Source organism: Heloderma suspectum, chromosome 3, assembly GCF_057233095.1.
Source record: "Heloderma suspectum isolate Gila_16-S chromosome 3, 16-S_ref, whole genome shotgun sequence".
NCBI lineage: Eukaryota > Metazoa > Chordata > Lepidosauria > Squamata > Helodermatidae > Heloderma > Heloderma suspectum.
The window spans coordinates 246,490,588-246,516,747 of NC_139460.1; the positions used below are offsets into that span (position 1 = coordinate 246,490,588).

At 45.8% G+C, this 26,160-nt stretch overlaps 1 protein-coding gene across 1 annotated transcript; it reads left to right on the forward strand.

Moving 5' to 3' along the window:
• Positions 1-1,535: 1,535 nt before the first annotated feature.
• SPMIP5 (sperm microtubule inner protein 5) lies at positions 1,536-25,761 on the forward strand. Its single transcript, XM_084846119.1, has 6 exons — positions 1,536-1,799; positions 6,562-6,630; positions 12,185-12,406; positions 18,282-18,468; positions 20,507-20,604; positions 24,346-25,761. Exons 2-6 carry the CDS (start codon positions 6,573-6,575, stop codon positions 24,504-24,506), a joined length of 726 nt encoding a protein of 241 aa, XP_084702245.1. The 5' UTR covers positions 1,536-1,799; positions 6,562-6,572; the 3' UTR covers positions 24,507-25,761.
• Positions 25,762-26,160: the final 399 nt, after the last annotated feature.

Consider the following 26,160-nt stretch of genomic DNA (forward strand, 5'->3'; position numbering starts at 1 on the left):
TACGGGAAGTAGTGTTTTGCTGATTATTTCTGGCTCTTGTGTAAAAGTTATTTCCAGTACTAGGCAGAATCCCACAGAAAGTTCTTTTGTGCAAGACACTGTTTAAATTCAGTTCAGTAGGATTTGTGCAGAACTTTCCTGGACTCTTAGCTTGGAATTTTTTTAAGCCTCCAATGTACTGCTTTGGCCCAATGACAATGATAGTCATTAAGAGTTTGGAAATGGTTGTTCTAACAGAATATAAATATTAGAATTTGCTTTCCATACATTCAAAAAAGGTATTATGAAATGCTTTTTTTCCGAGTGCTTTTAGTGAAAACATCCTGCATCCACAGAACCAAAGCCCATGTTCTTCTAACAAGTCCTTCCCTGATATCTTTGCCCTCTAGACTACTTCCCCAGTGAAGTCTTTTGTTTTTTTTATGTCCCCCCCCCATTACAATCTTTTTAGATCTGCTGTGCAGCAAAATCCTATGTGTGTTTATGCAAAAGTCCCATTATATTCAATGGGGCTTACTCCCTAGAAAGTGTGTTTAGGATTGAAACCTTAGTCATGCAGTGAAATACAAGGGAAAATTACATTAATTATTATTGTAATGCAGCCCTAGATTAAATATTGTGGTTGGATACAGACTTAGTCATACTTAAAACAAAGCAAACCAACTGAAATCAATGGAACTTAAGTTAGTCATAACACTGATTTCAATGTGTCTACTTTAAATATGATTAAGGGTATAATCCTATGCATGTTTGGACAGAAACATCTCACAACTTCCAGCATTCCCCAGCCAGCCGTGCTGTCTGGGGAATGCTGGGAATTGTAGGACTTCTGTCCAACATGCATAGGATTGCGTGCCAAGTCCGGCCCCAACCCAATGCCCTCTAAACCAATATTGGAGTGTAGTACATCTCACCTCAGAGGAGCCCAGTTATCTTGACTTGGGCTAGATGGGCTGAAGGCTGAGAGAGAGTGTGATGTCGTGGCTAGAGTATCAAACTAGCTCCTAGGAGAAATCCCTACTGAGTCATGAATTTTACTGGGTAACCTTATTTATTGATTGATTAAATGCCTTAATCGCGCATCTGGCCGGTCACCCAGCCACTCTTGGGCCATTACCGCCCAGCCCTTCAGTTAAAAGCGAGGCGGGGGGAGGACGGGAGGCCCATGTTCTCTGCCTCGGAGGAAAGGTGGAATATAAACGTGTCAAATAAATACATCAGCTGTGGGAATGCATCCCGGGTACAGGAGTAGCACAGATGACAATGATCACAGCTAGCAAACGCGCCTTAAGAGCATCGGGCGTCCAGGGCGCTGCGCGAGGATCCGCGCACAGGCAGCAGTAATCCCGCTTTGCGCGCGGCTCCCGTCTTGCCGAGGGCCCGCTTCCGGGCCTGGCTCGGCAGAGCTCTCCGGCTGGCACCAGCACCCGGAAGCAGCAGCCTCGCTCCCGCGCGCCTCCCTGCCCAGCCCCGGGGCGCCCCTGCGGAGCTCCGCCTCCCGCGCCTGCCCCTGGCTCGCCGCTCCGCTCCGCCCCGCGTCGCGAGGGCGAGCCGGCTGAGGTCACAATGCCGCGGCGGGACGGGGCTGCGTCGGCTGGCCCCGCGCTGCTCCGGGCGGGAGGGAAGCAGCCCGCCGGCCCGGCCCGCGAGCGTGCTCGGGGCGGGATCGCATTGCGCGCGGCGCCGCTCCCGGTTCCTCGCGCGAGTCGTTCTCGTGGGAGCGTCCCTGCGGCGCCCGGCCTGGAGGGCTGCCGCGTTTTCTGCCCTCTGCTGCCGGTGGCGGCAGGCTTCGGCGGCGGGTGCGTCCGCTCCCCCCCTCCACGTTTTTTAAACCCTCGTATTCGCTTGTTATAGAAGATCTCAAGGGGCTGGACCCCGACTTAGTCATGCTTAGAGAAGACCCATTGCAGTGGAAATACTTAAGTCCCATTGCTTTCGATGGGTCTACTCCAGGAGTAGGCAACCGGGTGTCTTCCAGATGTTTGGGGCGACAGCCCCCATAATTCCCAGCCAGCATGGGCAATGGTCAGGGATTATTGGAGCTGTAGTCCAAAACATCTGGAGGGCACCAGGTTGCCTACCCGTGATCTGCTGTAACTATGACTAAGTCTGGATCAAGCTAAAGCCTTTTATTTTCCACTCAGCATCTCATTCTGTCTCCTTTGTACTCTGATATTCTGTATACCAAGAATGGGGACCATGTGGCCTTCCAGATGTTGTTGGGACTGGAATTCCCATAAATCCTCATCATTGATTCTGCTGGCGAGGGCTGATGGGAGTTGTAGTCCAGCACCATCTGGAGCGCCACACATTCCCCAGGTCTGCTATATACCAAAATTCTGACCCATGTGGAGACCCAAAGCACATCTTACTTTAAAGATGTAGTGACAGCTATTTTTTTTTTTATTATTCTAGAATCTACGGTCTTGGTAGGGGGCCTTTAACCTCTGCCCCCTACAGTCCTGATCCAGATTAGGGGATGTGCCTGCAATACACATTGCCAAATAGTGATCCATTAAAGCAAATGGATCAGTATTTGGCAATATTGCAGGCATTGTGGAGGGTGATCTGGATCAGGACCACATGAGGGGGGAAAGGGTCAAAGCCCCCACCCCTACCCCTCCATGCTAGTGTTCAGATCTGGATTGGGACACTTGTACTTACTCTAGAGTAAATAAAAGTAGCTGCTGGTTACATCTACAGTAATGTGTGCTTTCCCCTTCATGGATCACTGCCTTGTTGTAGCGAAGGGGCTTGCGTAACTCAGTGAAACCATAAGCTATGCCGTGCAGGGCCACCCAAGACGGACAGGTCATGGCAGAGAGTTCTGACAAAATGTGGTCCACTGGAGAAGGAAATGGCAACCCACTCCAGTATTCTTGCCAAGAAAACCCCATGGAACGTATCACAAGGCTAAAAGAGATGACGCCGGAAGATGAGCTCCTCAGGTCGGAAGGTGTCCAATATACTACTGGGGAAGAGCAGAGGGTATTTCCAAGTAGCGCCAGAAAGAGTGAAGCGGCTGGGCCAAAGCCGAAAGAACACTCAGCTGTGGATGTATCTGGTGGTGAAAAGAAAATCCGATGCTGTAAAGAACAGTATTGTTTAGGAACCTGGAATGTCAGATCAATGAATCAAGGTAAGCTGGAGGTGATCAAACATGAGATGGCAAGATTGAACATCGACATCTTGGGAATCAGCGAACTAAAATGGACAGGCATGGGCGAATTTAAGTCAGGTGACTATCATATCTATTACTGTGGGCAGGAATCCCTTAGAAGAAATGGAGTAGCACTCCTAGTCAACAAAAGGGTGGGAAAAGCAGTACTGGGGTACAATCTTAAAAACGATAGAATGATCTCAGTACGAATCCAAGGCAAACCATTCAACATCACAGTAATTCAAGTCTATGCTCCAACCACTGATGCCGAAGAAGCTGAGGTTGATTGGTTCTATGAAGACCTACAACACCTTCTAGAACTAACACCAAAAAAAGGTGCCCTCTTCATCATAGGGGATTGGAATACTAAAGTAGGAAGTCAAGAAATCACCAGGATAACAGGCAGGCATGGCCTTGGTGTACAAAATGAAGCAGGACAAAGGCTAATAGAGTTTTGCCAAGAGAACACGCTGATCATAGCAAACACTCTTTTCCAACAGCACAAGAGGCGACTCTACACATGGACATCACCAGATGGTCAATATCAAAATCAGATTGATGATGTCCTTTGCAGCCAAAGATGGAGAAGCTCTATACAGTCAGTAAAAACAAGACCTGGACCTGACTGTGGCTCAGATCATGAGCTTCTTGTTGCAACATTTCGGCTTAAATTGAAGAACGTAGGGGAAACCACTAAACCATTCAGGTATGACCTAAATGATATCCCTTATGATATCCCTATACAGTAGAGATGAGGAATAGATTTCAGGGATTAGACCTGATAGACAGAGTGCCTGAGGAACTATGGACGGAGGTCCGTAACATTGTTCAGGAGGCAGCAACTCAATCCATCCCAAAGAAAAAGAAATGCAAGAAAGCCAAGTGGCTGTCTGATGAGGCTTTACAAGTAGCTGAGGAAAGAAGGGAAGTGAAAAGGAAGGGACAAAGGGGAAGATATATCCAACTGAATATCCAACTCTGTTCCAGAGAATAGCAAGAAGAGACAAGAAGGCCTTCTTAAATGAACAATGCAAAGAAATCGAGGAAAACAACAGAATGGGAAAGACTAGAGATCTCTTCAAGAAAATTGGAGATCTCAAGAGAACGTTTTGTGCAAAGACGGGCATGATAAAGGACAAAGAAGGCAGGGACCTAACAGAAGCAGATGAGATTAAGAAGAGGTGGCAAGAATACACAGAAGAACTATACAGGAAAGATCTGAATGTCCTGATAGCCATGATAGTGCGGTCACTGAACTTGAGCCGGACATCCTCGAGAGTGAAGTCAAGTGGGCCTTAGGAAGCATTACTAACAACAAAGCTAGCAGAGATGACAGTATTCCAGCTAAGCTATTTAAAATCCTAAAAATGATGTTGTTAAAGGGCTGCACTCAATATGCCAACACATTTGGAAAACTCAATAGTGGCCACAAGACTGGAAAAGGTCAGTTTACATTCCAATTCCAAAGAAGGGCAATGCCAAAGAGTGTTCAAACTACCGTACAATTGCGCTCATTTCACATGCCAGCAAGGTTATGCTCAAAATCCTACAAGCTAGGCTTCAGCAGTATGCGAACCGAGAACTACCGGAAGTATAAGCTGGGTTTCAAAGAGGCAGAGGAACTAGAGATCAAATCTCCAACATTTGCTGGATCATGGAGAAAGCAAGAGAATGCCAGAAAAATGTCTATTTCTGCTTCACTGACTACGCTACAGCCTTTGATTGTGTGGATCACACAACAAACTGTGGCAAATTCTGAAAGAGATGGGAGTACCAGACCACCTTACCTGTCTCCTGAGAAACCTGTATGAGGGTCAAGAAGCAACAGTAAGAACCAGACATGGAACAACCGATTGGTTCAAAATTGGGAAAGGAGTACGACAAGGCTGCATGTTGTCGCCCTGCTTATTTAACTTATATGCAGAGTACATCATGAGAAACGCCGGGTTGGATGAATCACAGGTTGGAATTAAGATTGCTGAGAGAATTATCAACAACCTCAGATATGCAGATGATACCACCCTAATGGCAGAAAGTGAAGAGGATCTCAAGAGCCTCTTGTTGTGAAAGAGGAGAGTGCAAAAGCTGGTTTGAAACTCAACATTAAAAAAACTAAGATCATGGCATCTGGCCCCATCACTTCCTGGCATATGGAAGGGGAAGAAATGGAAGCAGTGACAGATTTTATTTTCTTGGGCTCCAAGATCACCGCAGACAGTGACTGCAGCCATGAAATTAAAAGACGCTTGCTCCTTGGGAGGAAAGCTATGGCAAACCTAGACAGCATAGTGAGAAGCAGACATCACCTTGCCGACAAAGGTCTGTCTAATCAAAGCTATGGTTTTCCCAGTAGTAACGTATGGCTGTGAGAGCTGGACTGTAAGGAAGGCTGAGTGCCGAAGAATTGATGCTTTCGAACTGTGGTGCTGGAGAAGACTCTTACGAGTCCCCTGGACTGCAAGGAGGTCAGTCCATCCTAAAGGAAATCAACCCTGAGTACTCATTGGAAGGACAGATACTGAAGCTGAAGCTCAAATTTTTTGGCCACCTAATGCGAAGAGAAAACTCTCTGGAAAAGACCCTGATGCTGGGAAAGACCGAAGGCAAAAGGAGAAGGGGACGGCAGAGGATGAGATGGCTAGATAGCATCACTGATGCATTGAATATGGACTTGAGCACGCTCCGGGAGAGAGCGGAGGACAGGAAGGCCTGGCGTGCTATGGTCCATGGGGTCACAAAGAGTCGGACACGACTGAACGACTGAAGAAGAATGTTTGCTTTGGCTCATAGTAACAGTGCAAGCCAGTGAGGATAACCCAGATTTGCTGGACCCATTGCCACAAGATTGGTGGTGGTGGTGGTGGCAGCCAGGAACTTCAGTGGGTTTTTAAATGATGAGATAAATTCATGGAATATATGTCTATCAGTGGGTATTTGCCATGATAGCTAAATGGAATGTCCTTATTCAGAGGTTGTATATATCTTGAGTACCAGATACCCAGGGATAAACCAGGGGGTGGGACTGTTGCTTTTACTCCTGGCTTATGAGCCTCCAGAGGCTGGCTGCTGTTGGGAATAGAATACTAGACCCTTGTTCTTGGGTTGCTTGAGAGTTTTTTGTTTTTTTTTGCTTGTCCGTGTGAATTACAGGCTCTCCTGTACAACGAAAATGAAATCTTAATAGAGTTCTTAATCTGCTTGGAAGACTTTCTCATCAAAGTTGGTTCCTATGAACAGAGGGATGATACTTCTGTAATATATTCACATGCAGAAGCGAAAGACTACTTAAAGGTTTTGACAAATTGAAACGTTAATATATTTCGAATGGTGTATTTCTTGAATAGGCTTATTAATATTAGGGTATGGCTTCTATTGTGAACGTTCCTTTTCTTTCGTCATAGTTTGGAAAAGCATGAAAGCATATCGTCGACAAGTAGATGAATGCCACCCTTTGATACCAGGATACACAGGTAATAACTCATAGCCAGGGCCTGAGGTTTGACCCTGTTTCTCAGCTGATAATTTGGCAGAGAGTAAAATGTCCTGCTAAAAAGGGCAGCCAAGGAATGGCTTCTGCACACTCGCAGCCAGACCACTTGGTTTTACTGGAGTTAAGTCTTCCCCAGCCTGGTGCCCTCCAGATGTTTTGGACTTCAACTCCCAACAGCCCCAACCAGCATAACTAATGGCCAGAAATTCTAGGAGTTGTGGTTCAAAACATCTGGAGGGCACCAAGTTGGGGAAAGCTGCTGTAATTGTTACTTAGTATACCAGTATACACCAGTAGTAAGCACCTAGGGGTGCTTCCAGATAAGGCTTTTATCACTCCATCGCCCTGCCTCATTCATTTTGCTGTGGTGGTGGTGTCCAGATAACAGCATCTTCCATTCATGACCCTTCAGTGTTTTTCCACCTGCTGCTTCTGTCTTTTTTTGTACGGCAGAAAATCTGTTAATGAGAAACAGAGGGAATAGCTGCACAGAGGTTCATCACATGGAGCTTTTATCCTGCTATTGGGATGGCTCGCCCTTGGAAGTTTGCAGGCTCTTTAGATGACCCTCCAGGGTGTCTCCCGCAATTTCCACCAGCCTATCCCATGTTTTCCCCAAATACAATAAATGTGGTATTTTTCCCAGCCCATGGAATAGGAGCGGCATGACCTCCCTGTGAAATTCTCCAATAGCAGAAGAAACTGCTCTATCTGCCTGCTGTGGGTGTTTGCTTTCAGTTGCTGGGGGCGTGCGTGGCCAGGATTGATGAAGGCATTAAGGATGGGAGCGGAGTGTGCAGGAGCAGATTTGACAGGCACGAGGGCAAGAATTGCCTGCCAATTACAACTCCTTCCTCTGCTAGGGATGTATGAAACACTTACCTCGCTCCGCGCCGGGCAATCCACGGTGGGAGGGAGGCACTCCGTCCCTCCCCCCGGAATCCTCCTCGGCTGACTCCGCTCTGCGGCAACTCCGCAGAGCCGCCAGCCGGGGCCGCCCGCAGCCGGACATCCGGCCACTGGGCTGCACAGGGACGCAAATGGCAGCCGCCATAGCCGCCGCCATTTGCGTCCATGTCTTTAGCTGTGATAGGCTATGTATATATTTACGTAGCCTATCATGGCAAAAGACAGGGGTGCAAATGGCGGTGGCTACACCATTTGTGCCCCATCTTTTGCTGTGATGGGCTACGTAAATATATACGTAGCCTATCACGGCTAAAGACACGGACATAAATGGCGGTGGCTACGGCGGCCACCATTTGCGTTCCTTCCTATTGCTGTGATAGGCTACATATATATTTGGTAGCCTATCACAGCCTCCGCAGGGATGCAAATGGCGTCCCTGCGTTAGCCGTGATAGGCTACATAAATACTTACATAGCCTATCATGGCCATTCGAGGAGCACCAGAACGGCCGACAAAGGTAGGCTCCATTCCAGGCCCATTTCGCGGGGTGGTGGGGCGGGTGGCTTCATTCCGCCATGGATTCCAGGAGGCCGAATGCGCTGGTATTCGGCCTCCCTGGAATCCGTGGCGGAGTTCTCCAACATCCCTATCCTCCGCTCAAGTCTTGCTGAAGAAGGACTTTCCTCGATTCCCAGATGCCTGCGATGTAAATGCTTGAGCCCATTTCTCAGTTGGAGGGAGAAGAGGGTAAAATGCCTCCCTGTAACGAAGGGAGACACATCTGATCCCCCACCCCACCAAGCTCAGAAGCAACATCTTCTGCTGATTCAGAGCACCCCATTCAGTTCAGTGGGGCTTACTCCCAAGTAAGTGTGCTGAGGACTGCAGACTTACAGGACAATCTTATGTCTACTCAGAAGTAAGTTCCACTGAGTTCAATGGGGTTTACTCCCACATAAGTGTGCCAAGGGTTGCAGACTTATGGCACAATCTTACATTTTATGTCTACTCAGAAGTAAGTCAGAGGTTTCCTGGGGGCTGTGAGAAAAGAGTACAGCAGAAGTTAAGCTACGAAAACAAGAACACCTCCCCCGACCCCAGCTCCTTTGCACACATGCCAGTAAGGGAGAGAGGCACTCCCTCAGTTTCTTCCCTTGTAAAGGAGCCCTTCCTAATCCCGCAAAGAAACCGAAAGCAGGAAGTTCCGGAAAGGATGCGATTTTTGCGAGGGTTTTGCTTAATGTAGAAATGCCCACAGTGTCTCCATGCCTCTGATCTTGGCAGCTAAACCAAGGCAACCACCCCTTAGCTAAGGACCTATCCCCTTCTAAGGACCTATCCCTTTCTAAGGACCTATCCTAAGGATGTCAGAGAATTCCGCCACGGATCTCGGTGAGGCCGAATGCCAGTGCATTTGGCCCCCCGAAATCTGTGGTGGAACGAAGGCCTCCCGCCCCCCCGCCCCACAAAAGGCACGCGAAACGGGACACCTATCTGCTGCCGTTCGCGCTGACTTGTGAATGGTGGCCGCGGCCGCCATTCGCTTCATCACTATAGCTGTGATAGGCTACGTAAATACTTACGTAGCCTATCATGGCTAACTCAGGGATGCCATTTGCGTCCCTGCGGAAGCTGTGATAGGCTGCGTAAGTATTTACGTAGCCTATCACGGCAAAAAAAAAAGGGAACGCAAATGGCGGCAGCTACGGCGGCCTTTTTTTTTTTGGCCGTGATAGCCTACGTAAATATTTACGTAGGCTATTACTGCAAAAGAGAGGGGCGCAAATGGCGTAGCCGCCATTTGCATCCCTGTATTTTTCCGTGATAGGCTACATAAATATTTACGTAGCCTATCACGGCCAAAAAAAAAAGGGAACGTAAATGGCGGCCGCCGTAGCCGCCACCATTTGCGTTCGTTTTTTTTTTTCAGTGATAGGCTACGTAAATATTTACGTAGCCTATCATGGCAAAATACAGGGACGCAAATGGCGGCGGCTACGGCCACCGCCATTTGCGTCCCTGGAGGCTGCCCAGCAGCTGGATGTCCGGCTGCGGGCAGCCCCGGCTGGCAGCTCCGCGGAGTCACTGCGGAGCGGAGCTGGCCAGGGAGAATTTCGGGGGGAGGGACGGAGTGCCTACCCCCCACCGCAAATGTCACCCTTTGAAAAGGTGACTTTCGTACATCCCTAACCTATCCCCTGCTAAACTAAGACAATCACCCCTTATCTAAGGACCTATCCCCTTCTCTCCACATCTGAAGATCCTGCCCATTCTATTGCTTTCCCTGTTCTCACTCTTGTCTCCTTGCTCCTATCTCCATCATTATCCACTTCTGTTTCTCTTTCCAAACATTGCCACTTTCAGCATTTCATGTGCTCTCCCTACATCAGGGGTGGGCAGAAGGTAGTTTTCTGGGCAATTTGCAGTAGATCAACCAGGATTTCTGACTCCCAGTTTTTTGTAACAATAACAATACAAGCAAATAAAATACAACCACCACCACCCTTATATTGCTGCAATGAAGAAAGCTTGTTGTAACTTCTAGTGGATTATTGTGTGGAAGGACTATGAGCTCCATTCAGTTCTGGTACTCAAAACAAATTCCTGGAGTTAGAACTCTTTAATTCTAAAGGACAAAGCACACGCTACTTTAAAATGTAGCTAACAGCTATGCTTCTTTTAGTCTAGACTAAGCATATGGGTCCCAATCTGGATTGGAACCTTAGCATGGGGGCTAGGGGGGCTTTAAGCATTTCCCCCCTGCTGCTGTCCTGATCCTGATTGGGACTTCAGTGCCTGCAATATATATTGCCAAAAAGTGATCCATGATGGATAATGGATTCATAATGGAAAGTGGATCACTACTTGGCAATATAAATTGTAGGAGCGGAGACCCTAACTGGGACAGAAGCAGAGGGAAAGGGTTAAAGCCCACCTACTCCCCACACTAACATTCCAATCCAGATCAGGACACTTGTGCTTACTCTAGAGTATATATATTTTTTAAAAGCATGTACCTTGTATCTTAGTGTATTCCTTCTGCACCAGGCTCTAGTTGGTGTATCTTGGGGTTCTAGTAAAAACCAAAGTAGATCCACAGGCCTGAAGCCTGTTTACCCTTACCCCCACATTGCCTGAGGGTGCTGGGGCCACCACCATACAGATACACTTCTTGTTCACTACCTTTCTGAAGATTGGGGGAGTTATTTTATTCTGGCGGATTAGTGAGTCTCTTGCCCACATGATTTTCTAGACCAGCCTTCCCCATACTGGCACCTTCCAGATGTTTTGGTCCACAACTAGCATTCCTGACCATTGACCATGCTGGCTGGGGCTAATGGGAATTGTAGTTCAAAACAACTGGCGGGCACCAGGTTGGGGAAGGCAGCATTAGAACATGCTGTCACAATGCTGAATTAAGGGTGCAGTTCTATGCATGTTTAGACTGAAAAAAACCCTACACCTCCCACCATGTCTGGCTGGGGACTGCTGGAAGGTGTAGGGCTTTTTTCAGTCTAAACATGCATAGGACTGCGCCCTAAGAATCTTAAGATCGTGTTCCCACTCCAAGCTGCCTCCACCTTACTTGCTTCACTGTGGGGTGAATATGTTCAAATTGGGGGGTGAACATTGGGGAGCCCTTTATGAAACTGCAAGCTCTAGCCCTTCGCTTCCCCAATTTTAGCCCAATTGTGCCCCTCTTGTACCTTTCTAAGAACAGTAGCTAAGGGGACCATTGCAAAAGGTAAAGTGTCCAGGTCCCCTCTCTCTGCTCTGCACCCCCCTGCTAACTTGAGCACTGGAAACCCAGAATTTCAGTGGAGTTTATGGGTAGTTCTAGGATAAATTCTCTGATTGCTTCTGTTACAGAGGTTTAGATGGGAAGCATCAATATCAAATCTGCCTTTGACCTGTTTCTTGGATCATTAAACATCATACAAAAGATTCAAGAGGAAGTTTAAATACCTGGGTTTTTCCCCAATTCTTTTCACATCTATGTATGCATGTAAATATAAAAAGTCGTATCTAATTAGCCTTTCAGTCTTCTTCACCCCCACCCCACCCCGGTGTTCCATTTTAAGGAGTTTCCTGCTGCCAGCCACCTCCCTGCATGAGTAGCGCTCCCACAAACAACCCTGTGCTCAGAAGACACGTGTGTCTAATGGCCTGCAGAAGGATTCCACTAAATCAAGCCAAAGGGATCCCAGAATGTGGGGTCAAGGACTGATTGGTGCTAAGGGTGGGGATTTGTACTATGGTATGGTGGGGTGCAGTGTGGTGTATGTTGTGGGTGTGGGGCCGCTGCAACAGGACAGATTTCATGTTTTGAATATAAATTATTCCCCAGGCCACAAATGTCAAACTGACAAGGTGGTGATAGCCAGGCAAGGATGATCTGGGAAATGTCCATCACCCACCTGTTCTGTCCTTTTGGCACATTTACTTTGAATTCACACAAAGCCCATTTCGGCCACTTACTTAGATAATGAATAAATAATGGGATTATCCATGTGACGACCCTGGGGCTACAGACATAGGAAACTCTGTCTGGGAAAGCCTTCTGGACTAGCCTGTGGATGGCTTCTTAATGATGCTTATGGGATTTTTCCTGTTGCTTTTTCTAGGCTACATGCCTTTCAGATTCTACCGAATTGGAACTAGTTTTGGAAATGATTCCGTGTGGTGTGTGAATGCATTTCGGGAAGCTACTCAGAGAAAGAGTGACCAAGCGAATGAGCTGAGATGCACAGCAGCTACAGCACTACAGCTCCCACCTCTTTGCTCCAACGAAGATATAATAAACGTACTTGACGACTATAATTACAAACGTCATCCCAATGTGCTGGGTATAGTATACAAAATTTCTAATAAATTTGGGTTTAGCTAAATCTATCCAAACGTTATCATGTTGACATTGTTATCAGGCATGGAGCTTGATTGTAAAGGCCAAACTAAATGTGCTTCTAATCTTGCACAGCAGAACGTTGGTGGGTGAGGATGAATTTTCCCAGCAACAACATATTGTTTCCTGGAATAGAGGGGTTTTCCCTTTGTTTTTAACACACACACACACACACACCCATGAGGAGTGGAATTTCAGGATAAAAATAAGGTGGGGGGAGCTTAAAATCCTCCCTCCCAGAGCACTGAGTCCAAATCTGGATTGGGGCTGCACATGCTTACTCTGAAGTAAATAAACCAATCATGCATTGCTCTGTTATACACTGATTAGAAGAACACTTATTTTGGCTCTAAGCTTCTGCTTTAGCCTTTGCAATGTGCAGGATCCATGCTGCTTTGTTGTTGCAGAGCTGTAGAGGTGGATCATATCAAAGGCTGATGGGAGTCTTTGGAAGTCAGTTACTCCACTCTAAAAAGCCTCTTGCACAGGACATCCTTAGATTCACTGCTATATTTGGCAACCTTGAATATTTAAGGCCAGGCACAATGGCCATGTTTGCACATTAAACCCTGGTTTAATGCTGGCTTATGATCCTGGCTTGTTTGGACACAATAAATCAACCTTCCCCATCTGGGTGACCTCCAGTTGTTTCAGACTACAACTCTTATCGGCCTCAGACAGCATGGCCAATGGTCAGCGAAGATGGGAATTGTAGTCCAAAACATCTAAAAGGTGCCAGATTGGGGAAAGTTGCAGAAATTCATAATCTTTCATTTGGGCATCAAGGATCCCCAATGCATCACCCGCAGGTACTATTGCACCTGTGGGGACCTCCAAGGTGCCCCATGAAGCTTTCCACTCCCTCCCCCCTTCAAAAAATCATGTGTAATTAAAAAACATAAAAAATGTTAGGATGCCAGTTCTTCCTGTTGCTGAACCTGCTGCTGATCAGCGGTTGTGAGGGCAGGAAGAGAAGGAAAGAGTTGCTTCCTGCCCCTGCCCAAGCTTCTTCCATCCACACAGGCCTTTCCTCTTTGCTCGCTCTCTCTCTCTCTCTCTCTCTCTCTCTCTCTCTCTCCCCCCACTCCCAGCCTCTCACCTTGCTATTTCTCTACCACTTTGCCTCGCTAGTTCTCTCTCCCGCAGCTGTTTACCTTGCTGTTTCTCCCCACTCCTAGCCTTGCTCTTTCTCTCCCTAATTCCCCCTCCCTCCCAGTCCCTAGCCTTGCTGTTTCTCTCCCTCTCACCCCATTTATCTCACTGTTTCTTGCTCTTCCAAGCGCCTAGCCTTCTCTCCCTTCCCAGCCCCTTCTTTCATTCCCACACACAGAGCACCTTCCCAGGTGGGGGCTCTGCTGGCAGAGGAGGAAGTAGGTGGGAAATGGTCTGGTGAGCTTGGGATCGAGGTAGGGAAAATGTTTTCTTCCCTTTTGGTGCTGGGGGCATTTTCTTTGCCTTTGGAGCTAGAGAAAGGTGTGCATGTGGATAGGATGAGAAAAGCAATCCTATACAGGTACACTCAGAAGTAATTCTCCTTGAGTCCAGACTTTTGTCATACTTAAGAGTAAGGCCCATTTCAATAAATGGGACTTAGGTTCATCCTATTGATTTCAATTGGCCTATTCTAAGTGTGGCTATGTCTGGACCCAACCCATAGTTTGACATAAGTGCCTGTTTCCCTAATGTTTCAAAAAGCAGTCCTCCTTAAGGAACCAAAACCTTGGATCTAGGGATGTCGGAGAAATCTGTAATGTATTCAAGTAAGTCCCAATTTCTTCCCCCTTTTTTGCATGAGCAGATGCCCTTTCGATCGAAACCAGTATTTTATTTAGGGAAGAGAGGGGAGGGGTGAAACATAGCCTTGTGACTTTGGGGTAATTGTCCCCTGAGTGGGGACCAAAGGGAGGGGAGCAGTGATCATCATAGAAATGAGCTAGCTTAGAATGTGCAGGTGGAAGGAAGCCAAAAGGCAGTCAGTGAGGCTAAAAAGAAGAAGAAAATGTGAAAAATAGGGAACCCTGAATGGAATTGCGTGGAGATATTCTGGTGCAGAATAAGGCATTGCCCTGGAATTTTTGGTTCTACTCTGCACTTGCATTTTAAGAACTGGACATGTCAGGCCTCCATTAAGAGCAGAACTGAACGATAAGAGTAGGACAATTTAAATGCTAAAAACAAAGAAGTGCAAAAATAAATGAGCATTTCTTGAGCTGTCAGTGGCTATCATGGTAGTCTAGTCTTAACTCTGTGTGTCAGTGTAACAAGGTAAGCAGTGAGGACCTGCGTAACATTATGAAACAGGAAAATGCTTTGGGATGGATGCCTAGATGAGCTGAAATCCATGCAATTCAGGATTACTGGAGCAAAAAAGTTACCAAAAAATACATGTTTTAAAACCAGCCTTACACATCATATTTTATCACATATATTACTTTGAAAGGCATTACCTTCATTGGCCCATGAAAAGGTTTATATGGAAAATGTCTTACACTGGTTTGGATTGTATAAATCATGGTGCAAACTGAGTTCTGAAGAAGTCTTTTTCTTGCGATGTCTCAGAATGTAGGGGAATTGCTCAAGGCCGCAAGAAAGTCAATGTGCTACCGAAAAGAACTGAGTCCCAAGCTAAAGCCTTCATACATTTCCAGTTCTCAACATACTGATGGGGCAGTAAGCTGTAGGAGCTTCTTGGCTCTGAGCTTTGTGACATTTCTTTCCATTTACATGTCTCACAAATCTAACAGAGTTATCAGTTAACTGTTGTTATCTGCTCCTCTTGTAAGATACTGGTATAGGGTCATTTGGCATCCATAGTGACCAAATGCTCATCTGTTTGGACAGTGTCAACTTGTTCAGATTTGCTAATAAAATAAAAAGAATCACATATATAGAACTGAATCTGAGGTATAAAACATTTCCAAAAAATTGAGGCAAAGGCTCAAAAACTAAATGATTACCCAAAACAATGAGATGACCTGTAGGGGAAATAACCCCTTTATGGGTTTTGGATAATCCGTTAAAAAAGTTATGTAGAAATTGCTGATTTACAGATGAAATATAGTCCACAATAAAACTGTCCACCACCTTAGCAAAGATACCCTTCAAACTTACCTTCTCTACCAGCTGTACTAGAGATCTTCACCTTTTCAGAGTCAAGACTCACCATTGACCCTAACATGAAGCACAGGCCCAACTTTTGATGCTTTAGCACAAGGCTGGGGAACCTTTGACCCTCCAGAAGTTTTGAAGTTCAACTTCCAGAAGCCCCATCTAACATGGTGAATGCTGAGGGAATATGGGTGTTGTAGTACAAAACATCTGGAAGGCCAAAGATTCCCCACTCCTGCTTTAGCATTTCTGTCTCTGTCTCTCTCTCTCAAAGGAAACCCAAAACTGGGTGTGGTGTCACTGATATAATCTATATTAGGTTGGGGCATGTCCCACGTACAACACACCAGTAGAACACCTGGGAGCTATGTAGTTTTGTTCCTATGACTGAATAGACCATCATCCCAAGAGCTTTCATACTTATAACTCCTGACTCCAACTTTCCTAGTTCTCTGCATTCTCTGGCTCCTTCCCAATAGATCATAAAGGAGACACATTTGAGCGGATGGCTTTTTGGCTTAGGACACATTCCCGTCTTCACTCATGCTGAGCAGTGTTTTGCTCTGTGAGTGGCTTTAGTAGGTTGAGGAGCAGAGTAACGTCCTATTCACTGTGAGCCATTGTGGCAAAAATGGCTGTGAACGTTTCTTGCTATTTTCTTGTAAGAAAATGTGGAAACTTGAGGCAGCTTTGATTTTCTTTGAAAGTAAAGCATTGACCTTTGTTCCTGCACTATCATGTGCAGGCGCCAAATTCTAGTAGCAAAAGTCTTTTTGCTTTGTCGTAGGGGAAATTCGCATGTGGCCTGAATGCTGCACAGGAGATATTACGTCTGTTTTGATGAATTGTAGTGGTTAAAGGGGTAATGACAGATCCTTCTTTAGGAGAAGTACTAGGAGCTTTTCTCAGGTCTTTTGTAAAAAAAAAATAAAAATCCATCTCTGAGACTCGCAGCTCTAAGCCATGACAAAGGGCTCTAATAGCTTTGCTATTACAGACAAGGAGCAACAGAAATTGCTTTCTGTCTGTGATTTTATCTACAGCTACATGGACCTGCTCCGTGACCCCGAAAAACTCAGGCAGAGGAACAGAAAAGAAGTAATGTGTGTTCAGAGTTAATTTTCCAACAGGGAGGTTTCTGGCTTATTACATGTACATTATTTTTTTTACAAATGGGACCTGAAACAAAATGATACAGTGCAGAGTGATCCCATTTAGGACACTCCATTCCTTTGGACCTCCCACTCAGTTTTCCATTCCGACCCCCAACAGTCAGTCAGTATTCCATGGCCACTGAGTATGCTGAGTACATTGGACTGGTGTTGGGGTTCCCCCCTCAGTGGGGTGTGTGTGTGTTCTAAATATCTTTTCTACTTCTACAAACCTTAGGGTTCCCCCATGCCTCCTGATAATTCCCCAAGGGCAGGCCTTTGACTATGGAAAGACCTGCCCTTGGAGAATTGCGGTCGCTATTAGTGTGTGTGTGTGTGTGTGATTCTTTAGGGCGCAATCCTAACTAAATAGTTGACCACCTATCCAAAGCAAGGCAGGAGAGGCATGGGGGGATCGTTCCCTCTGCGCCTCTCCTGCCTTGCTCTTTTTCGCTAGACAGTCATTTTGGGCTGCCTAGTGGCGGGCGGGCCGACTAGGAGAGGAAGTTGCAGCTCCACTCTCCCTGCCCCCGAAACCCCCCCAGCCCCACCCCTTTTCAGTTGCTCTGCGCTCCTCTTGCGAGAGTGGAGGATGGGGCTTCTCCACGCTGCCTCCGAGGCAAGGCGGACGAGAGGGGCAGTCAGTTTTCCAGGAACCGACCTCGGAGCGTGGGCTCCAAGGTCAGTTCCCAGAAATTAGCATATCCTATGGCCCGCTAGACAGTGTCTAGCGGGCCATAGGATTGCTCTCTTACGAACTTTGCCCTAACATTCACATTTTTAGCGAATACAGGTAAGAACACAGTGTCATATGCTTCAGTTGCCGGAGTGCAACCAACACTTCACTTTTTAAAGTGCTGTAAGCAGAGAGCTAATCTATTTACTATTGAACCACTTGAGACCTCTAGCTTTTGACCTATCATATGACCTCTTAGGTTGTCTTCTCTCAGGGCATTTGGATTCTTGATCTAGACCAATGAGCCATTTGGAACTCTTGCTGACTGAGGGAAATTGTAGTTCTCTCTCTCTCTCTTTTGTAAAATTGTGCTTTTTCTTGACCCCTTCCTTTCCCTTGAAATTGTAGTGTTTTTAAAGAGTGCCTTTAGTGAATATTCCATTCTTCCTCCAGTTCATGTTAAACAGTCTCTAGCTGATGAGATAATATCTGCTGTAACACACCCAAAGAGCTGGAATGGGACCCCAGGCGGGCCAGATTTGGCCCACAGGCCTAAGGTTTAACACCTCTGCCCTTTGCCCAGTGTTCCACATGTCAGTTTTTGCACACTTTATATGTCACAATATTGCAGCCTTTAAAAATACATAAATAAACTACAGGCCATTCCCTGGCAGCTAATTGAGGACCAAATAAAAAGTGCAAGCATCTAGGGAACATTTGCAGAAATGCTAGGGAACAAAGCCAACCATAGTGCAAATTTCCCTTTCTGAGTTTAAACCATTGCTAATCTGATGAGCCCAATTTATATCATTTTCCTCCCTCCATCTACAGTTGCTGTTAGCCTCAGTAAGCATTCAAATAATACCTGTTGGATCCTTTTGCAGGGCCCGTGGAAACAAAAAGAAGTCTACTTGAGCCACCCATTCCAGGCTGGACAGGCTTTGTGCCCAGGTCCAAGGTCACTGAGTATGGTCATGGAGTACGCTACCATGTGATGGCAGAAAACTGCTATCAAGATTTTAAGAACTCCTTGGATAGAGCCAAGTGTGAGTCTGCTGCCAAGGAACCAATGTACGTTGCCATAAAGACCTTTGAAGCATGCTGCTTCTGACAAGTCATTTTGACGCGATGTTACAGGATCCTACTTATTCATATATGTTCAAGTGTTGTATTATCTTGGTCTTAAACCTTTTTCTCATGTATGTGTTTTAATACCTTGATCATCTTGCATGAGTACCTGTTAACATGGTGGGAAGAGAGAGGAAAACCTGGGAAGTCCTCATGCTGCCATGACTGCTAGGAAAGGGAGCATGCAGGGACAGTAATCCCAGTATGCCCTCTTTCCCTGCAGAATCAGGCAACAGCTTTTTGGCAGGCTGACAGGAGCCTAATCGTACTGCTGTGCAGTCTGGGATGACTGTCCTTGCACGCTCTTTTTCCCAGTAGAATCAGGCTGGCAGGAGCATGTGGGGAGCATCTTATATATCAAAACTTTAGATTGGGGTAGGCAGCCTTTTTGGGCTGTGGGGACATTTGACAGTTTGTGAAACTGTCCTGGGCACCACTACAAAATGGCTGACATGGGAGGTATGGAAAAGGACAGGTACAAGACTGAGTACAAGGCAGAGGTGGGGTCTGAGCCCCAACACACTGAATAACTCCTTTGAACCCACAGTATTTAGCACCAACAGAAATGTATTTTACAGCAATCACAACTGCCAATAAGAAAGTGTGTGTGTGTGTGTGTGTGTGTTTAAGGAAGTGGGAGGGCTGGGACAGCTGGGTGGGTGCCAATAGAGGTGTCCTGGGGTGCATTGGTTCCCACAGGCAACATGTTGCCAACCCCTGGTTTAGATAATGCTTTGTAATGTATTTCCAAAACTTCTCAGGTGTTTCTAAACTTTGCCTATTGCATTCTTCAGAGTGGGTGCTTGGATCTGACTTTTTGTGGGCACCTTCCATGTTGGTGATGCCAGTGCAGAGGGGGTGAAATTAAGGTTGCCACAATTTTTCCTAAGAAAACCATATAAGAGCATTAATAGCCAGGGTTCTACAAACACAGATGTCAGATCACCAGTTGTTGTTGTTCAGTCGTTCAGTTGTGTCCGACCCTTCGTGACCCCATGGACCATAGCACGCCAGGCCTTCCTGTCCTGCGCTCTCTCCCGGAGCGTGCTCAAGTCCATATTCATTGCATCAGTGATGCTATCTAGCCATCTCATCAGATCACCAGAGGCAACCATAAAATTAATTCTGTCAAGCAGCAGGGAAAGGCTCTAGTTGTAATCCACCATCAGATCAATGTTTGTTTTTTAAAAAGCACTGGCAACGCGGGGTGGCAGAGAGTATCTCTGTCAAAATGGTGCCAGGTTGAGTCTTTGACACAAGCAATTTCTGAAGCAATTTCTCTCCTCCAGGCCTTGCTACGAATGTAGCAGTCTGATACATTCGTAGCAAGGCCTGGAGGAGAGAAATTGCTTCAGATACACGCACACATTGTCCACTGCGCTTCTCCCCAGTAAAATATCCTTGCCAGAGAGTGGGTACAAAAGTAATGTGCTTGCTTCCCCCCTGGAGCAGGAAGCAAGAAAGCCAAACCTCACTGGCTATCAAGTCCAGCCCAAAATTTGTGGACGTTTGCTCCTAGCAGTATAGAAGACCAGGTATTCAACAGCTTCCCACCCCACCCAGCATAGGTGATGCAACAGATGGGAAAACTGTGCCTGTTTCACTTCTGTCTGTAACACAGCTATTAAAGACACAGGGCCTCTGTAAGGAGAAAAGATGGCAAACTTAGGCGGAATTGCTCCTCCCCCCCCCCCCAATTAAGGTTCAACAATTAGCAGGAGAAGAAAACTGACCAAGGAAGAATATGGCAAGACTCTCTAGATAGCATCACCGATGCAATGAATATGAACCTGAGCACACTCCAGGAGAGTGCGCAGGACAGGAAGGCCTGGCGTGCTATGGTCCATGGGGTCACGAAGAGTCGGACATGACTGAACGACTGAACAACAACAACATAAACAACAACTGTGCAAAGCATACTGATAGTCACAAACACTAGAAAATTGCAAATGCTAAAACACTAATGCTGTTTGCTTTTCAGGAAAGATGTATATGTAACCACACCCAAAGAATTACGCCCACACCAGAGATTCTACAGACCCGAAGGGATGCTGCCTAAGTATACTGGTCATATTCCACGTAAGGGTTCAGGATTTTATTGTTTGAAACTGACTGTTTACTATGGGCCTCTTCACGGGATTATGTTCCCCTGCCTCAGCTCTAGGTTGGGAGAAAAAGGTAGAGGCAGGCTTCAAGCTGGCACCTGGATGTAGCAAACATGGAAATTGCCCAATGCATTTCGACCCTATAGTCTTCCTCACAGGCAAAGGCACACGAGTTAAAATAACTTTGTCAAAATATATATTTTCCAGTATATCTCTTCAGTGAGTTGATTTAACTGGTGTATGAGAGTAAGACACATGCACACCAATTACCTCTGAGCAAGACCATTGGGTCAAAACACATTGGGCAACCATCATGTAATTGCTTCTTTCAAGCACCGGCTTGAGGCTCGCTTCTCCCCCATTGTGTGTACAACTCTGGATTTGCCTGCTCCAGCCCCACCCTCCACATACTTGATGTAATGTGTAAATGATATTTGCATGTGCATTCCTATGTGCACAGGCCAGGGAAATGTTGCATTAATTGAAATGTATGTCTATCAGTGTCATGCTTCTCTTGGCTTTCTGCTGATTTTGATTGTTCTGCTTGATTGTACTGTTTTACTGATGTGAGCCCTCAGAGGTGTTAAACTGGAGGGCAGCTTGCAAATACTCTGTCTGTCTGTCTGTCTGTCTGTCTGTCTGTCTATCTATCTATCTATCTATCTATCTAGCTGTGAGTTTAGCTGAGCTGCTGAATGTGTGAACAGCCCCAATATGTATACTTACCTATTTATTTGAATTATCTAGGGCAGGGATGGGTAACCTGTGGCCCTTAGCCTAATCTCAAAAGCCCTCTGGAAACAATCAGTTCAGACCTCCAGCAAGAGTGATCTGTCCCTCTCCCAGCAGCTCAAGGGAAAGACGAAAGAGGGTGACAGAGAGAGAGAGAAAAGGGGGTGACAGAGAGAGAGAGAGAGAGAGAGAGAGAAGGAGTGGCCCTGCCCACTTTTGGCTCTGGCCCTGCCCACCATCAGCCTCAGCCCCACCCACACTTGAGAGAATGTGGCCCTCAAGAAAAAAAAATTCCCTACCCCTGATCCTACGGTATTTATTTGTTTAGTTCTTGTGTTGCCTTGAGTCATGTAAGCATTTCAACATACATTTTTAAAAGAATAAACACCTCTCATTGCACTACTCCTAAATCTCGTGAAACCTGGAGTAACATAAATGCAGAATTTAGTAATGTATAGTACTGGCTCCCAATTTATATATATACTGGAGAGAAGTGACACTGTATTCCTTCTGTATTCCCTTGCCACTTCTTCCCAGTTTATCATGGCAAACAATTCTGAGCATTTGACTCCTAAGAAAATGTTATTTATCCTCAAGTGGTTTCAGCACAATCTCAGGCTACAAAGTGAATTTAAAGAACTCACAGTTAGGAAGTAAAATAGAAGAGAAGAGAAAAGAAAAGAAAGTAGAGAAAAAGTTGATAATATACCACGGTAGAAACTGAATACATCTATCCAGAAAACCTAAATTGGATTGAAAGCCTTCTCAAAGCTTTTGATTGGTTGTTTAAACTGACAACCCACAGCTTCAGAATCCCAAATGCTCTCAGGCAGGTTCACAATGAAAATGATAAACGATATAATAGTCACGTAAAATCAATAAAATGGCAGCATAAAACAGGAAATAAAATGTCTTTTACAGTGGCTTAAAGAAGGGTTTTTTTTAAGGATTCATTGAAAATATTGAAAAAGATGTATGTGAACTGACACACTTTAAACTATGGAGCAGAAAAATACCTGCAATAAAAATGATCTAAAACCCTATTTGCATTTTTATAGATTCAGATTTTTATACTTAGCAATATAGTAGAGAACTGTTTAAAAATGATGATGAAATTCTTCTGTCAGCATGAACACCCATGGGTAGGATTAAAAACATTGCAACAAGCCCCTGAATTAGGGAATAATGGCAATTTCAAATCTGGAAGCAATGAGGAATTATCAGCATTTCAACACTATGGTTCCTGTATTCAGCCTTCCCAAACCTGGTGCCCTCCCGATGTTTTGGACTTCAACTCCCATCAGCCCCATCCAGCATGGTCAAAGGTCAGGAATGTTGGGAGTTGTGGTCCAAAACATCTGGAAGGCACCAGGTTGTGGTAGGCTGCTGTATCTAGAGGAGAGTGGTGGCTCCAATTCCGGCGGGGCTGTGAGTCCATTCTGGGTTTCAATCAGAACCAGCCCAAACTCTAAAGGAGCTATCCAAGGTTCTGAACGTATTTTGGGGATGGGGTGTAGCACCTTGAATAGCTTCTTTAGAGTTCTAGCTGGTTCTGACTGAAACCCAGAATGGATCCACCAGCCTCCACTGGCTGCACCTATAACTGTTGAGTAGATGGAGAACTTTCAGAAGCTCAACCTACAGAATTGTGGCACAATGACAGATGCACCCACATGTCCTTCACCATACAACAATTAAAGCCAGAGGAGACATTTTGCCCAGATTCAAAGTTGCTGATGTGAAGCACCTCTGACTGCACATGAGGAATCCTTTCCAAACAGCTAGAGTCCCAACAATCAGATGTTCTGTTGGCCGGGGTGGGGAGAAGAGACACAGACTCCAGCCCCTGCACCCTCCCAAACAGCCAATCAGCAGAATTTTAGCCTCTTGGAAAGACCTCTTGTGCACAACCCCAACAGTTGGATTGGAGGCAGGAACTGTATGAGCACAACATATACACGTCTTGCATACGCACATCTCTATCTAGCTGAGGACATGTGAGTGGAAGCCGCCTTCTGTGCATGTAGCACCCTTGAGGTGCCACAAGATTCTTTGTTGTTTTTGCTGCAGCAGACTAACACAGCTACCCCTCTGGACGGTGGCATTTTGGCCATCCTTGAGAACAAGGGTTATGCACTGGAACAAACTGTAAATCGCAGGTGCCAAAGCATTTTCAGCCTGAGGACAGAATTAGCTCAGGTGGGGATGTTGGGAGCTGCATGCCAGGACTGGGAGGGGCCTCTGCCCTGTGTGGATGGAGCCGCTGCTGACATGTGCCTCCATAGTCAGTCATTCATATTCTCTCTCTCTCTCTCTCTCACACACACACACACACACACACACCATTCTTGCACATACATACATACATTCTCTCCCCCCCCACACACACACACACTTCCCAGCCCCACCTACTCAGCTGATCCATGCAGATTATGCTGGTAGCGTGGGTGGGATTTTCCCTGCTCCATCACTGGGACAGGAGACTCTCTCAGTGCCGGAGCACAGCAAAGGGTTCGTCTCTGTTCTGCAGCAGGTCAGAGATAAGCCCTTTCCCTTCTCTCAGCGCTAGGGCAGTACTTGGGAAAGAAACTTGGTGGGGAACTCTGTGGGTGGAATTCTGCCCTTGGGCTGGGGATTCCCCATGCTTGCTGAAAATATTCCACTACAGTACCTACCCTGGTGTTTTATGGCCAGAAGACACATTACGTTTACCGAGGGGTTGTTGCTGAAAAAGACTTCCCTGTACTAACTGATTCATCCTCCCTATTATAATGTGTCAAGTACTCACCATATGGATTGGAGCCATCCCAGTCTGGAGTCTCTGCCCACCCTGCCACCCGCCTGCCCACCCACCCTTGGTTTCAGGTTTCAGAACACAGGAGTTGCAGACTCCTTGAGGGACTGCACTCGTCCGGTGGCTTTGAGCATTAACATAAATCTTTGCGTGGCTTTGAGCATCAACATAAACCTTTGCATCTTGCAGATGAACGTTCCGGCATTGGAAAGACCTTTGGGAATGTGTGCAGAAGCTGTTCTGTATGTAACCACCCTGACATGAACTATGGCGCTTATCTTGCCAAGAAACGTAAGGCTGAAAAGCTTCAAGAGCAGATCAAGGAAGACAAGAAAGCCTTAATCACATAATGTTTTGAACTTTGGTAGTAGGCAATTAAAAACATACAATAATATCTGAGATGAGCCTGCCTAAAAGCCTTCTGTATCTGTTCATCATCATATGTAGCGGGCTTGTGAGTATTTCAAATATGCTGCCATTATCACTTGCAAAGGAGTGTGATGGTAGATGGCAGGAACCATAGCATGCTTTATAAGCTGTGAACTCATCTGGATCAACTGAAGGTGAGGCGGGGGCGGGGGAATGATTCCAGTGACATTCTCAGGGGAGGAAAAAGGCGCAAAGATATGGCCAGAAAATTCATCCTCCCTTGTATTGAAGGAAGCATAAAAATGTAATGTTGAATGTTCGCATGGAATTGCAAGCTTCAGACTGAAAATTCTCAAAGTGGAGGCATCACTCATTCCAATGGGATTAGTCAAAACTGGAGTAAACAGTTTGTGTGTGTGTGTGTGTGTGTGTGTGTGTGTGTGCGCGTGCATGCTACGCTATGCTACGCTATGCTATGCAAACATGCTATGAAGAAATATGATCTTTTCAGCAGCTGAGAAAGGTTTAGTCCCACATTTCCTGTTGCCAGCTAAGGGTGTATCATAAATGATAACATACTAGTGTCCTTTAAAAGCAGCAGAGCAGCTCTAAGCTGGGAGCAGAAACTGATTAGGAATATGTAGCAGGCAGTTAGAAGCTATGAACTTAAAACCATTCCAGTCTGCCCAGTGTTGAACAGCCCCACCTGTTACAGCCTCACCTGATTCAGTGGAACTCTGGAACGCAGGACAAAGTTTTTTAGAGCAGAAAACAAAGCGTTATAACTGAAGTTGAAAAAACCTTGCTGAAGACACACCTGCACCTGGGATTACTCCAGACTAAGTGTGTCCTTGACCACAATTCTTCTCCTGCAGCTTCAGGAAAAGTATTTCAAGGATTCTAATATATTAAATGAATCCCACTGCCTTCATAGATCAGGTACTTTGCTATCAAATAATGTTAGCACTTCTGGACAGTTTTTAAGACATCTTCTTAACTTGTAAATGTTCCTTGAACAAAAAAAGTGAGAGTGGTGAGAGTTGTAGGACTTTTTTTCTATCTAAACATGCATAGAATTGGACCCTAAGCTTTTTACATATGTCATATCTGACTGACATTTGAAAATATTTCTGCTGTGTTTTATATATAGCAGATGTATGTCTGACATCTTGTTTGCTCTGACTGCTTTGTACGAAGGCTGATTATGTATATATTAAACTTATCAGGCTGGTAGACAAATGATTGCAGTTTCGAGACAAATCTATCTCAGTATTTCTCTCTAGGGCATTTCTAGATCACAGGTGGGCAGACTGAAGGTTTGGGGATCTACTTTGTTTTTGACTAGACCCTCAGGGTCCACCAACTGGCACCAGGTGCAAAATAGTGGCTCAGGCACATGGACATAGACTAAGTATTAAGAAAAAGGGTGCTTCCGAGCATGTGCTCAGCCTAGGAATTTGTGATCAGTATTGGAACCAAGCTCACAAGTCCTTTCATTCAGAAAAACCACTCCTTGATTTCCTCCAAGTGTTCTTTTCCGGTTAGTTATTGCTCCTGTTAGACAGTTGCGAGTCAGAAACCTTGATGCAAGTCACTCAGAGATCTACCAGATGATCTTGATCTACCTTCTATCCA

What these genes read in the sequence shown, in the direction of transcription:
- SPMIP5 (XM_084846119.1), top strand. Translation starts at nt 6,573, where the DNA reads ATGAAAGCATATCGTCGACAAGTAGATGAATGCCACCCTTTGATACCA. An exon ending in ACGTCATCCCAATGTGCTGG is followed by an intron (nt 12,407 to 18,281) that starts GTATAGTATACA and finishes ATCCTTTTGCAG; the next exon opens with GGCCCGTGGAAACAAAAAGA. An exon ending in TCTGCTGCCAAGGAACCAAT is followed by an intron (nt 18,469 to 20,506) that starts GTACGTTGCCAT and finishes TTTGCTTTTCAG; the next exon opens with GAAAGATGTATATGTAACCA.